A 15,379-nucleotide genomic window follows, 5' to 3' on the forward strand; every position below is an offset into this window, starting at 1 on the left:
CGCCTGGCTTCCCCTAAAGCCTTGGCATCAGTTGGTCTGTGTGCGTCTCCAGGCCCTCATTTCCCCCCTGGCTTAGCTCCAGCTGCGGTGGAGCTTAGTTTGTTCCTAGTCGGCTCCACTGCAACCATCTGTTGCACTGTGCTGGACAACTAACGGTCAACAACTAGTATTGTATCTCTAGGAATAATTTTTACGGCATCTGAATTTCGCGCGACGTTGGATCAACATGAGCCGAGGATCGAAACTGTGCAATCCATGCCAAGCATCCGACAAAGCGAGGGCCACCCTAATGGAGGTGGGGGGGGGGGGGGGGGGGGGGGGCAAAAAGAAATAAGATTCTGAAAAATAAAAGAAAATAAAAAAAAAAAATTAAAAAAGAGAAGGGAAGGGAAGAAAAGGAGATGACAAACGTTTAGAGCTCAAAGCAGCATTAGAAGAGGATTCTATGTCCTGCTGGGTCCACTACGAATTGTGGTTATAAAAATTGCACCTCTTTGTGCAGCCTGTCCATCATTGTGTTTTCCCTACGGTTGGGAGGCATTGGGGACTTTTGATACAAACATACCGTCCAGCGATCCTATTCCGCTGTTTGAACCATGACCGATAGCTCAAGAATCGATAGCTCAGGGACTCCTGCGAAGGCCCGGGGGAGCTGGCGGATAAACAAACGTAGACGACGCAGAGCCAGACAATCCCAACGAGTGACCGAGAGCAATGGCCAAGAAGCTCAGGCCGATGACGCACATGGCGATGATACCCATGCAGATGCCCTCGGCGAGCCTGATTCGGAGTCGGACAACGCTTTTGAGAAGATCATGCAGCGGAAGGAGATTCGTGAAGTCGTGAGTATGTTCCGAATGCTGCGGGAATCGATGGCATCCTCACCCTCCATAGGCTACACAATTGGTTCACGGGAAGATGGAGGGGTACTGGACGGTCGTGGCCAACCTGTGCGTATTGCTCCAGATGGCCTGGAGGAAGGCTCCATTCCTTTTTCCACTGATGAAGGAAGCGTTGGGACCCAATCGCGCACTGATTACCCTCATCCGGAAAGGACCCCATGCCGACATCATCCCGCAAAGCGTGCTTCCGTGGCCGTGCTGTGACGATGAACAACCTGGCTCGCCTGCTGGTCCGGCGCGCCTCTCATCGCCGTCGCTCGCGGTTCCGAGCCCTGACGCGCCGATTGTTCAACCGCAGACGGCGGACGGTCCATCGTCGGCGACACCGGCGGCACCGTCGACGCTGACTGCGCAGCACCAGCCTCCAGCCGTGCAAAGCACGCAGGCGGCGTCCGAATGGACTGCTGCCGCAGCAGTAGGGGGCGGCCATCCCCTTCAGCAAACCGCCCAACCTCCGCAGAGTCAGGCTTCCAATCCGTCACCACCGGCTCCCAGTAGTGGCATCCCTGACCATCCGCCGGCTGGTCAACTGGGAGTGCCGCCGAACACTGTGGCTCAGCCCCAGACATACTCGGGGTCCGTGACATACCAACCGCCGCCCACAACCGGTTTGACGACGGCTCCTGCGCCAGGCCCAGCAGGCCCAGCAGGGCCGCCCGCCCGCCCCCCGGTGCCCATGCCCACTGCATCCCAACCGCCACAAGCGCCGCTATGGACCACGGATGCTGTCCCGCACATTACCTCAGTTCAACCGCCGTTGGCGCCGGGAGCGGCGCCGGGGCCCTATCCCGGACAGTCCGTGAGTCACGGCGTGGCTGCGGGCATGCCGCATCCCTCGCAGCCGCAGGTTAACCAGTCGATGCACCCTACCGCTCTCGCATACGGCTCGTTGCACCCGCAGGTGACTGGTCACCTTCCCTCCGGCCAGCTCTACGTCGGCCCAGCCGGTCAGGTTGTACAAGCGGGCCATGCTTTTCAAACCGGTCAGGCTGGTCAGGCTCTTCAAACTGGCCAAACTAGTCAAGTTGTCCAGACCGGTCAGGCTCTTCAAGCTGGTCAGGCTCTTCAAGCTGGTCAGGCTAGTCAAGCTGGTCAGACCGTTCAACCTGTTCAAGCTGGTCCGACTGCTCAAACTGCTCATACTGTTCAAGCTGTGCAAGCTGGTCTAGGGGCACCACCGCAACCTTCGTTTCCGATGGCCCACGGCCAACCTGCCGCTGCGGTCCCAAACGGCGGCGGCTTGCTGACCGCACCCCAGCCCGTTCAGCACTGGACGCCCGGCGTGGCGGGACTGCCGCAGGCAGCGACGCAAACCGCCCCTCCAACGCAACCGGTAAACGCCGCGCTGTCCGCCCAACCAACAGACCCGTGTCAGGGAACGCTGGTGCATCCTGGGCAGCCGCAGGCATCAACCCAACCGTCCACCGGGCACCCTCCCGTCGAACCATCTCAGCAAACACCCTGGCCACCCCAGCAGCAGAATGACTCTGCGATGGACAGTGACCCGTATGGGCTGAACCTTTTGGATTCTTGGTCTCTATTCAAGTGATCTCTGGCGGGTATTTTATTCATCTATTGTAACTAGCCTTTCCTAATGTCAGAGCTCATCTTTCTTCCATCCTTCGTGATTCTCGCCCGCTGTCCTATTTCCTAGATCCTGGTCCTGCCGGATTCTCACTGGTAGAACAACATCAAACGCTGCTCGTATTGTGAACCTCTTGGGGCTTTTTTGCTCGCGGGGGCCACTGGCTATCGTCGCGGACTCGTTCTGTGCGTCTAGAATAACGCCCTAATGTCCGGTGGGTTGCCCAATCCGTGGCTATCCTACATCTTGAATGTGCTGGAGCCAGACGCCGGCAGCCCCTGCTCAGATGCCACCAGCCCCTTGTCTGAATCTGCCCCCGAAGAGTATCCCCAGCCCTTTAGCCTCTGATGCATTTCACCGTTTCGCTAACTGCGCCTGCGACCAAGGATGGCCAGCGATGTCTTAGAGGATGCTTTGAACGCGTAAGCTCCCCCATTGTCTTAACCAATGACTGCGACCGCATGCTCATCTCCTGTCTACCAGGGCCACGGAGGAAATCCGGTAAGAACGCGAAGGCTCCACTCGGTCTCCCATATGTTGCTAGGACTTACAATGAACCTAGCCGACTGCAAGCGGACATGGCTCGGTAAGGCTCGCGGCGGAAACCCCCTTGGTGGACACCGGTCCTAACATTGACATGAAGCTATCGGGATGAGGTCGAGGAGCACATCCGGTACCATTCCCTTCCTGGGCCACTTTCGTCTTCGCTAGCTGACCATCCTGGAGATCCCTGAAGCAGGCCCTGGACGAGACCAATGAGCGGTACGTGGACAGAAACCCAGGGCGCCACCCATTTCGCTTCACTCGCCGAGTGGTGATCATGGCATTTTAGGCTAGGCTAACACCTCCCGTGGAAAGGTACACAACCGAGATTCGGTACTATCCCCCGCCTCGGCCGAATGGTGCGGTCCGGGAGTCTCTGGGGCGACTATTGAATGCTGACCATGGTAACAGTGATATCCGCCAGTGTATGGCGAAGATGTGGGCGTATGAACAGGATATGAAAGCATGGACAACCAAGGCCGGAGAAACAATCAACAAGCTTTGCAAACGCCAGGGGAACTGATCTGGGTTGGGGGGCCGAGAAGATTGCCGCGAGCAAAGTCCGACTCTTCACCTAGCCCCATCTTGGACCCGTGTGGCGTTGACAATATCGGGATCACAGCGCACATCATCCTCCGATCGGACGGCGAGGAAGTACAGCGGCTCTAGAGCGAAACCTAGATGGGTGGGCCGGCTGCCCCTCATCAGAGTAGTTCGGGAATTTTCCTTTCCTTTCCCTTTCTTTTCTTTTAGTGTGTGCGCGTTTCCTACTGCGAAGAAAGTTTCGGCGAAATGGAAGGCATCTGGAGGCAGTAAGAAAGGTTCTATTAAAATCTCGGAGGAAAAGCAAATTGCAGCTTAGACTAATTTGGATGACTTGACGCTAATGCACACCATATCTTAGATACGTTAGCCACGCACAGTAGAGGGCGGGCAGGTGCATGCAGTGATCTGCCATGATCTTCATGCAGCCTTGAAGAAAAATCTACCTTAGAATGACAGCCCGGGCTGCTCACGATAGTGGGCCTATAGAGAAAGGTATTCTTCACCGCCGACCTCTGGTCACTAAAAATGATCAATTTGCTCGGTGTTTGCCGTCAGCACTCGTAACTCAATCCCTACAGCAGGAAAGACAGCTTTGTCGGCCCCCCCCCACACGAACCCCACCTCTCTTGCTTTCCAAAAGCACCAGGTCGAAGAAGAGTGTTGGAGAAAGAAAGGGGGGCTGCCGACCTCCAATGAAAAACCGGTCGGATCCGTACTATCTCCCCAAGTGCCTTCGCCGAACCATGTATCCCCCAAGGGCGCGCTTGGGAGCAGAAGTCAATGCCATTAGGCCCAGGCCAAGCAATGGCCCCAGCGTACCCGACGCCCAGCCGGTTCAAATCCTTTCGTCCTGGTCTGCCACTTATACATGGCCGGGGAGAATGCTCTTACACCAGGGATTGAGGGAATGACCGATGTGCAGATAACGTCAACACGGAATTGACCACTACGACTAAAAGAAAGGGGAAAAAAAAAAGGCGTAGAAGCAATTGAGAAAGGAAATCAATCTGGGGTTGCCGACCGGAAGCTTGTCTTGATGCAATGCCAAAGAATACTGATGATCCTCGTGTTGTTCCCTAGGCGTTCTAGATAAGTCTCCGTTACTCTGTTACTCCGGCCTTTTGTCGCTGCTTCGGAAATTGATTGTTTGGTGGGGATCTTTCACATGATCCTGTCGATTTGCAGTCATTCCAACGACAGTCAATTCCAAATACCAGAGGAGGGAGCAATTGGACAGGAGCTGACATATGTCTCACGACGTCGGGTAGGGCCATGGCGTGTCCAACGGAATCCTCTTAGGGCTGTTGCTTCGCTCGGTTCTGAATAGAGACTATTGGGGTCCTACTTGATTCGGTATAGTGTTTACTGGCGTTAAAAGTACGGGTGGGTCTCGCTGAGCGGAACCACGGAAATGCCAGGTCTCCTGCGATCGGCGTATCCGACCAACCCGGGTGCTGTTTGCCTCCCTCGCTCTTCCTCTCTGTCTGATGCTCTCTCTCTCTCTCTCCTTTTTTTTTTTTTTTTTTTTTTTTTTTTTTTTTTTTTTTCCGTCGCTTATAATGGCTATATCATTCTTGCATGTGACGCTTCCAGCATGCTCAAACTACCTTTCCAGTGATTCATGAGACGAGCCTGCCTACGAAGCCTCTTTCTTGAATGGCAGGCATACGGCTATAAATGATTCAGCTGTGCTTCTCTATTACGCTGCTTTACTGATATTCTATGTATATAATCCATTGGATTCCTTGCTAAAATATTGGTCTAAATATAATAGAAAAGATAATCTTCTATAACTTTGCATATTATCTTGTTTTTGCTCTTGTGCATAGTCTCTCATATCTATCTTACACTCTCGCTAACGAAGATGAGGAACTGGTAATATCCCCTTCTGGTACGCCCTGGATATGTTGTAGTTGTCTATACTTCACGGTGAACAGTAAAGCCATGTTCACTTATTTTGCTCTGCCTCTCTCTCCCTCTTATTTTTCCCTTCTTTTTTTTATTGCATGAGCTACATGTAAGCTAGTATGTGATTACGGAACGTGTGGCAAAAGTGTTGCTGTAAAAAGTAAAATGCTATACTTTCGTTCTGTGACTGAGGTGCTAAACAATTCAATAGCGTTTGCTAGTAACCCCAATCTCATAGTCCACTATATATTTTCACTCCAAATTCAGTGGCAATGTCAATTACACCATCTTTGTTAGAAGTAACAACCTCCATGGAGGCCTTTGCATGTGTAAGTTTAACGGCGGAGCAAACAGATTGTTTATCACCAACCGCCAACTCTGCCTTCGCCTGACCCATTTTGTTGGGCGGAATGACTAACTTGCCGCTCTAGTTCCGCGTTAAGTCGTAGGAGGTGCGAGATGCTATATGCCTGAGTTTCCATGAACTGCCGCTGATCGATGACTGTCTCGGACAAATTCATCAAATTTTGTTTGCTTGTCCGCAGATCGTCCATCAGGGCAGACATGGAAAAATCAGACCCCTGCGTTGTTGATGGACTGCTTACCAGTTGGTCGAAAGCCATCGCCAACTTCGTGATCAGGCCACTTTGATCTCGGCTGAAGTTGGTCGAAATCGCTAGTCTTCTGCGCAAGTCCGCGTTCTCTTTGAGCAAATTTGCATTGGCACTTTGCAAGTCTGTATTCTCTCTCTCCAAGCTAGAGAAGCTGGCGATGTGAGGCGACCAGTTGTGGGTAGTCTCCCGGCCCGGAAGGGATTCATATACAGGGTGACCCTGCTTCTATTAGTGTGATCTTAAACAGAACACAGGTACAGCACGATCTGACTTAAAGGTTTGCGTGTTGGGATGACCATAAAGGGAGAGAATTTCGATAAGGTGAGGGAGGTGTAAAGGTGAGGAGAGGCATGCGGGGGCTTTGGGGAAAGAAATGATATCAGATCAAAAGAGTCAAGGGCACAGCAAATACCTGGGCTGTGCTTTCGTGGAGGGCAGACATCACCACTTGGTGCAGCTTCTTTTGTATTTTTACGTGCTCAAGTGATCAAGAAACGATTTGTCGCGCGGTCAATAAATTATGTCGGCCTAATCTGCTTCTAAAAGCTTTGAAGAATAGAGTAGAATTGTGCCGGACACGAAGCCTGTTATATATATGCCAATGGCTCCCTGGATTATGACAGATTTGCTGGACGCGGTTTCGATGCGTATAAAGCTATAGGGACAATTGTGAGATTCTGGATAGCCGTTTACAGAGAAATCAAAGTGTATCTGAGGAAGATACCCTTCACGACAGCACTTTCTTCATATAGAAATATAGACTCAACAAGCAACAGAGCTTTTGCTCATAAATTAATCTGTACTGTACAGCTAAATATTGTACATACAGAAGGATAAATCACTTATCTGAGGGCCATCAGCTACGATGAACGAACATCCTTTCAATTGTTCAACACATTCAGCCTTGGGAACCGTATCGAGCATATACAGCCGAACAACAGACTTGGAGTCTCTAGTCGAAAGTGAACGAGAACAGAACAATTTGGATCACAACCAAACTACCAATAACAATACGTCTTGGGAATCTCCGGAAATTAACCGCGTAGATCACGCGATTCAAATGGCTCAAGGAGCCACGATAGCATTGGAAACTATGCCATCATGGCTTAAGGCAGCAAAGTCACACAAGGTGCAGTCACAGAACGAGCGAAAGGTAGAGCTGGAGCAAGAGCTTCAGAGGCATCAAGAAGAAAACAATTTTTACGGCAGATGCTATGATATCTACCGTGCGTTGCACGAGGAAGTAACAGCTATATCGAGAGAGCTCCTACAGTATAACATAGTACCCGAATATTTCTTACTTGATTCGATTTGGATGTTGAACCGGGCCCTCAGAAAGTCACAGGAGAGCGAGTCAAGGGCTGAAGCCGAGTGGATGAGGTATTGGAATATTCATGATAGCCCTGGGGCGCGCACGACGTGGATCTGATGTTGTTTACTGTTCCAGAGATACTTAGTTGACAGCTGTGTGGTGATCCATTTCTCGCAGTTGAACAGTTGTTGGTCAAAGAGTGTGCTAGCACCAAGGGCCCGTCGTTTATGGCAGCCATTGTTGCACTTTCTATAGCTGTTCACTAGAATGATGATACTGATGTATAGAGATGAGTACGTATCTGAGTACAAATTGTACCCTTCTAGAATTTCTTAATGAGATAGTCCTCATGCAGAACAAATACTATTTATGTACCTAGTACGCTAACTTTTTAGGGCCAAGTGAATCACCAATCTCTCAAGAGTAGTGGGGACAGAGGATGGACGTATCTTCGAAAGTTCAGAAGAGTTATCCTGCTAAGGGAGACCGTACCCAACAAGAACAGATACGCAAGCGTCGACATAATCTATTCAGACGACTAAAAGAATTTAACGACAGATACGAGATAGAAATATGGCTTGCAATGCGTATGCCAAGTGGTAGAATATATATATTTGCGACGGACCCTGATGTACCTATACCAAGCGAGGATGAAGTTGTGAGTTTCACATGTAGGTAAACTCTTGTGACGTCACTGATCTTGGCATAGCGAGCACAGAAAGTCCCAGTTGTCCACAAGACATCAGCGGACTATGACTCAAAAAATGACCTTTCGCTATGTCTTCAGAGCCCTCCGGATCTTCCTTTTACGAATACCCCAGCTTGTTTGGCACACGACAATAGTACGAAATGACGAGAAAACCGTCAATCATTTTGTGTCAGCGATAAAGATAAGAGAGGAGAATCAGCAAATAGTGTTCATCTTGAAAAAGCCGATGTGGTGGATACACAACAATAAGTATCTTGTAAGGTTTAGATAGAAGATCAATTCAGAATATGTGTGTATAGTCTCCTGAGTGCGACTTTGACGTAAGTTTACTGTATGTGTTAAATGGACACCTAAATATTTGTCAGTGCTGTCGCGAAGAAGGTAGTGTACCCAGTAGAGAAGCATAGACAATTCCCAGCATACGCCATCAATCGTTCAAAATGAATGGTAACCAACTAGAGACTGTAGTTTTAGAACTACAGTGGAAAGACGAAAGACATCTGCATGCCATCCATAGGCTAGTCGGTGTTTGGCAGCAAGAGCTGCAAACTGTAGACCGCCAGCTGCATATCGAGATTTTGATTATTGAGCACGATTTTAACGACATTAATGGTATAAGAAATAATCGACAGGTGCTTCGACTTCCATGGTGGAATTATGAGGACCATAAAAACAACGCCTTCGCAGCCGCGGACCCAGTAGGGCCACCACTGGCTGTGACAAGGTCTTAAGATCGTTCGCACGAAGTGGTACAGTGTCAATTGACAAACAAGGATGGTTACAGTTGCGGTAGCCTGCATATCGGTTGTCTAAATGAAGGGTCAGGGTAAATGAATGAAACAAACAAACAATAATAGTGTATAACAACTTGCAATCGCTTAGCCCCAGGGAGACATTCACCCCATAAAGGTCCACACTTGTCATAGACTCCCAAGGTATCCTATAGACCCTATAGAAGTTATAATACCCTGCGGGTTTTCTTGGCATATGAGAGCATCGAACATAGGGTACGCCATAGTTAATAGAGGTTGCAAACTTTATCTGCAGCCCTGGGAGTCTCTCATCCTCACGGACGGTCACAGTTGGTTATCCATAGCAAAATCGCCTGGTGATTGTCTCATAATATCGAATTTTGTGATATTGAGTAGAGTCTTTGTCCGTAAGGTGCTGAAATCCCCGCGACGCGCCATATGAGGGAGTTTGACCAACATTGGGTGTGGTCAGAGGGCCGACGTTGGCGTTAAAACGGCTCAGGCTAGCCGTTCGCCTTCGCTGCATCTTCCAGGTACTTACAAGTCACTCATGATTTATCGACCGCCGATATGGCTTGGGTAATAAAAATATGTAGCTGAGCCATGAGGGCCTAACGAGATAAGGGAATTATACCCTACACCGATCCATGCTCAACAGCAGCAACAACCTCATCTTCAGATTGTGCGCCCTGCTACAGTACACTCATTCAGAGGCATGCATTTCTCATTGCATCTTATTTATAGCCCAGACGAGGTCGTTTTCGCCTGTGTTCCTCTGCCCCGCAGGAGAGCTGCTCGTGTAATTTCATTCGCTTTTTCGTCGGTCGGGCATCTAGTTCCGAACGATGAAAGTCAATGATCAAAACCCGGCCTAGCTCGGCGTTCCACAACATATTATCCAGCCGAAGGTCCTGGTGTAAGACCCCGAGCGAGCGAATCTTCTTCTGCGATCGTAAAATTTCATGTCTGATCGACTCAACATCCTCCAACTTGTGGATGGGTTCACCGCCCCAAGCCATAAGTAGCATATGGCGGATCCGGCCAGCCCCTTCGAGGAAGTAGATCATGGCCAGGTCGATTGTGCCGAGAAAGACCGGGACGGCTCGCCCTTGGGCTCGCCAAAGGATACGATAAATATCCGCCTCTCGCTTGACCTCGTTCCACCGGTAAGACGTAGTTCCTTTACCGACGACCGTATACCCATACGCCGTGCACGTGATTTTGAAAGGCGCTCCCGATGCCCCACAGCCTCCCATCGGGGTGCAATAGCGGTCGAGGTTTTCATCCAGTTGCTGCTTAATCTGCCGAACCAGGCCCTTGGCGTCGATCAGGTGTTGATTGCTGGTCCCACCCTGTCGATGGAGCTCGGCATTCGGGCAGTGGTCATCCAGCGTGCCTCCTCGCTGCAAGCCAAGCAGGCATTGCTGGGTACAGAATTGAGCGTTGTGTTGGTATCGGCCGCGTTCATTCTGCTGGCTCCCAGTCTGACGGGCCGAGCGCTGCACCGATGGCGACGATGGAGATGATGTAACCTGGCTGAAGCCACGCTTCCGCCCGCCGGGAGCGGAGTCCGTATCCGAGTCTGGAGAATCCTCACGTTCCATGGTATTCGGCGCGCACTGGGCTCGAGACCGGGTCGGTACTCGACGTTGTTGCGTAGGTTCCACCGGAGAGGACGACGGGAGGTACTCGGAGACCGTCCGTCCGGAACTCACCGAGGGACTATATTCGGAGCTCGGCGGATTTTGTCGTAACTCTCTTTCCGGGATTTGGGAGCGGGTATGATCGAAACTCGTCTTCCAGACCGGCAGCTTCTTTGATGCCTGATTTCGCCACGCCTGGTCGCGGACCGGCGCGCCAAAACTCATCAAGCAGAGACACAATACCCGTGCAATGGCGGTTAATGGCTGTTCAAAGCTCCAGTCGTCATTTGGATCGATCTCCACGTTTGGCTCACAGAGGTGGTAGTATAACGTGCCCGGTTCATCGTAGGGGACCCGCAACAGAACCAAGGCCAACCCGTTCGTCAAATATGAGTACTCGAGTCCTTCCTGAATCATCACATGGTACTCTTGAGTCACAGCGGATCCGGTCAGCCAGGCTGCATTATACGCCAGTTTCGCCGACTCCTCCGTGGGGATAGAATTCGGTCGGACCACCTCTTCCCAAAAGTTCATGTCTTGCAATCCTGCGCGAAGGTTCTCAACGGACAGCTTATGAGGCGGCTTATACTCGACTGTGGTAAGAAGGGTATTTCTCTCAGCGTCAATCCGGCGTATACAAAATTGATCTGGTCTAGAACGCCGGTATGTAGTCGGTAGGGATGGGTCAGTCTCGGGTGGATCGAGGGCATTTGCATGATTGTCAAACTTGACTCCATCGCTCAGGCCGAATTCCTCTCGAGCGGCCGGTATCTTGCAGAGCTGTGCGATAATGTCACGAACATGATTTTCCACCCCAAATCGTTCATAGCTTTCCAGGTCTTGTTCGCTGCTTATTGCCCTTTTATTAAATTCTTCCCCAAAGCCTTCTAGCACTATGCGCGATAGGAACAGCTGTGTTGCAGCCTCTCCTGGAGGTGCCAGATAGGCGCAAACAGAGCGGTAAATCTCCTGTTGTCTGGCAGCACAATCTTCCCAATGCTGAAGTCGTAACGGACAATATTTCCCGGTTGGAGGTGGTATTTTCCCAGTCGTGGAGCGAGACGGGGCTTCGGCTCGTAACGACAGCGAGAAAAGGGTGTGGCACAAGCGAAGGAGCTCGAGAAAGGTCGTTGGTCGTGTTCGTTCTCGTCCTTGGTCTCGCTCTTCCTCGGCCTTTCTTTTGTCTTCCTCGGCCTTTCTTTTGTCTTCCTCCGCCCTCAGATAAAGGGCCTTATAATCCGGTGAGCTGCCGCTGGCCATGTGTTCGACATAAGCTATTAGGTATGGGTAGCTTCAATCGGGGTTGTTTGGACATGCACCCCAAAAGGGAACGCGATATCACTCAACAAGGCGGTTAGGCTATTCTTCCTTGGAATATAACCTCGTTCAGAATCACTAGTCGTCAAAGCTAGAATAGGGGATAAAATGACAGAGAGACAAAGAATAACAGTATGTGCTATATTAAGTGAATCTGGGTGTAGTAGCATCAGTACATCTGTATAGCGTCCACCTCATTCAAGAGAGTGTTTCGGGTGGAGCAACAAGGTGTAGCTTCCAGCCAAAGGGCCGTTACGCGCCCGTATATCACGTGATGTAAATGCCATGTGGAGCTGTGCATATAGTTAATACTTTTGCTCATTACTAGTACAGATCGGCAATGCCAAGGACTCATCCACTCCCACGTTCGGGTCAATTTGTCGTCTCTAAGGAAGATATGGCAGGATCTCTGGTCGAGTCTTTCGTTGGTGAGGACGGTTGAGGTTCATTGAGGGTAGGTTCTAAGAGTCATACATTATTTTAGAAAGAATGAGGAAAAAAGAAATCTATTATATATACCATCATCTGTAAAATTTTGGGATATCTTCCGAATAGCAGTACAAACAGTGGCATGCGGATGCACACTTGCCACCTTTCTTGCGACAGCTGTCTTGTCATATGATGATAATTTCTGGAATGCTGCAAGCGTGGTGGATCTATTGTGTCGCCGCTTGATATGAGACTTTTCTTCCGTTGCAAGGAAATATGCTAGCCATGAATTTAGTCCTCCGACCTCTAAGAAGACATGTGACGTTACTTTTCTATCAGAAGTCCGAGCAGCTAGGAAGTGTTTCTTTAGCCTTCGTGGGGCTCTTTGACGCATTTCGAGCTGTTGCCGAAAAACCTTGATTGGATCTTCAGTTATCGTCTTGTTTGATGCAGAAGTCCCGATACAGGCTGCTGCACATTCCTACTAATGATCCGCTCCGTAAAACTCTGCGATAATGGCTGGAAGTCCTTGTCCAGCTCCCCGGGCCATTTGGTACGATAAGTAGTAAAGTAAGCTAAAAAGTTTCTTTGCAGTCACCACAAAGTAATGTATAGGTAGTTCCTTCGGCTGCAGCTGAACAGGGATCGGCCAAAACAGATGGGGTTAACGTATTATCTTCGGGTCAGGGAAAGATAGGAGACTACCGTACGAAAGGCGGGCCCCTCCACTTTATCCACGGAGTTGTACAGGTTCAGCCGCTAGCCGTATCAGCCTTGTCTACTGCGGGCAGCAATCGCTTGATTGATGTAGTCGGGTTTACATTTCCCTTGGGTAGCGACTCCTCTTGCGTAGGCAATGCGATATTCTCCTGCGATGGTTTGGTTAGCTTATGGATATTAACAGTCAGTAAAGGCCGCTAAAGGCGCCACAGTACAGGTGGGGGGGAAGCGTCTTTGTGCTTATAGGCCAGTCTATCCTATGTTTAGAAAGAAGGCTACTCGATATGTTACCAATGCTGGCTTGTTTAATGTGTCCCACTTCGATATGCCGACGCAGAATTAAAGAATAAGGAAGACATCAATGACCAATCCAATATTTCTAGTAGCTCGTAGAACTTATTCTGGTACTGTGCTACGCCCCAGGCTGATGATCAGAAGAGTCTCTCGTCTGAGAAGGAAAGGGCGGGACGGAACGGAAAAAGGTATCGTGTGGGCAGATGGTCAGGGCTGAAAGATCTATATGCACGAACTTTTGGGCTACCATTGGACGAATATGTGATTATTATGGTTCATGTAAGAGCCACAGGCTTGTATCCCCATGCAAGAGGCATACCATTGGGGTACGTACTTATACTCTTACACATTATGTTGCTAGTTTTGCTACAGTCGTTAAGTCACGTGACCACGACTCTCAGGTACCCACGAACCCGCCAAGAACCCAGGGGGCTGTATATTACAGAAATACCAATTTAATACACACCATATCACATAAAAACATATAATTTGGTATATATTACCCGTATTCAAATACCTTCACGGGTTTTGCGCGTCTTCCAGACATGTTGATCTGGCCCATCAGAAATCACTTGCTACTAGTGGCCCTCGAGCGAACCATCTTGGCACTTTCTTCCTTGCTTCAATGTGGAAAGATACTATTCAATCTCGCTTACCTCTTCTCTAGTCTTTCGACTCTACTCAACGTGCTGCGGTGTTAGAACCCGTTTCGATTTGCCCTACCATGCATTTGGAACTACCTCTCAAGCTTTTGCTTCTTATTGTCGAATACTTGGACTCCAAAGAAGACCTGAACTCCTTTACGAGAGTATCGAAATACATTCGCAACAAGACCAACAATATCTTGTACAAGAAACACGGTGAATTAGCACTTCTGTGGGCCGGTGAGAAGGGAATAGTGGAGACTGCCCAGCTTGCGTTAAGATATTACAACTTCGAAGAGGCAGATGCCAACCGGAAAAAGGAACTGTGCGAAAGAGCTCTTTTGTTGGCTTGTGACGGGGGCCATATTGACCTGATCAAGATACTGCTCAAGGAAGGGGTTCTCGCCACGTATAAAAATTACGAAGGTATGAGTGGGCTGTCACTAGCTGCTGGAAAAGGACATAACGACATTGTGGAAATGTTGGTCGAGGCAGGAGCGGAGCCAAATTGTGAGGATAGAGAAGACAAATCGCCTCTAATGTTGGCTGCCATTGGGGGTCATCACCATACAGTTAACATACTGCTGGACAGTGGAGCAGCTATTGATAGCCTTTGCTATCACGAGTCCGCTACAGCTCTTATGTTCGCTGCCTATCATGGCCATGAGAATATCGTCAATATCCTCCTTGATAGAGGCGCAAATATTGATAAAACCAATATTTTTGGAAATACAGCTTTATGGCACGCCATCTGGGGTTGTCAAAAAGGTGTATTCCAAACTCTCGTCCAAAGAGGAGCAAATACTTCCCTTCGGGATACCGCAGGGAAGACGTATTTGGAAAGGGCTGAATTCTATAGGGGAATTGATTGGGTAGCTGATAAAAGTGGGGAAGGGAAAAAAAAACCAAGGAGGAGACAATCAAGGAGGAGAAAACCAATGTCCCCTCGGGATACCGCAGGGAAGACATATTTGGAAAGTGATGAAAATTACAGGGAAATTGATTGGGTAGCTGAAAAAAGTGGGGAAGGGAAAAAAAAAACCAAGGAGGAGACAATCAAGGAGGAGAAAATTAATGCCCTGTTGAACACCTCACGACAAGCGGTCGGCCGTTTCCGGTTTCTAAACATTTCGTGCTATGGACTGTGGTTGGTCTTTTTCATTCTCGTTATGTTTGGCTATTTCGGATTTTTCCCAGTGCGCTGTGGAGTTCAAACAACTTCAACTGCATGAGACCTTGCAATACCGCCGCTCAATGGTCCACTGCTCAAACATATTCGACGGTTCACGATTTTAAATCAAATCCGGAGAAATGAAAGGATCAGAACTGCCTTTTATGATCAGATATCACCATTATTGTCGTTGAACAAGACATTGGACAAGGCGCACAGGACCAGAGGATGCTGCTGAACGTATTTTACAGTGTCACAAACGTCGATAGACACTGTCTGTGAAGACACTG

The 15,379-nt window shown here is 49.5% G+C and overlaps 3 protein-coding genes across 3 annotated transcripts; 2 read left to right on the top strand and 1 right to left on the bottom strand.

The window, feature by feature from the left end:
* Window positions 1–596: 596 nt before the first annotated feature.
* On the top strand, window positions 597–2,451 carry AO090010000258 (uncharacterized protein; the record flags this gene model as incomplete). Its single annotated transcript, XM_023233730.1, has 3 exons — window positions 597–846; window positions 895–950; window positions 1,009–2,451. 3 exons carry the CDS (start codon window positions 597–599, stop codon window positions 2,449–2,451), a joined length of 1,749 nt encoding a protein of 582 aa, XP_023094112.1.
* A 7,154-nt stretch (window positions 2,452–9,605) lies between these two features.
* On the bottom strand, window positions 9,606–11,774 carry AO090010000271 (uncharacterized protein; the record flags this gene model as incomplete). Its single annotated transcript, XM_001827242.1, has 1 exon — window positions 9,606–11,774. One exon carries the CDS (start codon window positions 11,772–11,774, stop codon window positions 9,606–9,608), a length of 2,169 nt encoding a protein of 722 aa, XP_001827294.1.
* A 2,224-nt stretch (window positions 11,775–13,998) lies between these two features.
* Window positions 13,999–14,900, top strand: AO090010000270 (ankyrin repeat domain-containing protein; the record flags this gene model as incomplete). The annotated part of the gene is made up of 2 exons (XM_023233731.1): window positions 13,999–14,790; window positions 14,844–14,900. 2 exons carry the CDS (start codon window positions 13,999–14,001, stop codon window positions 14,898–14,900), a joined length of 849 nt encoding a protein of 282 aa, XP_023094111.1.
* Between the last annotated feature and the right edge of the window lie 479 nt (window positions 14,901–15,379).

The sequence above is a fragment of the Aspergillus oryzae genome, chromosome 8 (genome assembly GCF_000184455.2).
Source record: "Aspergillus oryzae RIB40 DNA, chromosome 8".
Classification (NCBI taxonomy): domain Eukaryota; kingdom Fungi; phylum Ascomycota; class Eurotiomycetes; order Eurotiales; family Aspergillaceae; genus Aspergillus; species Aspergillus oryzae.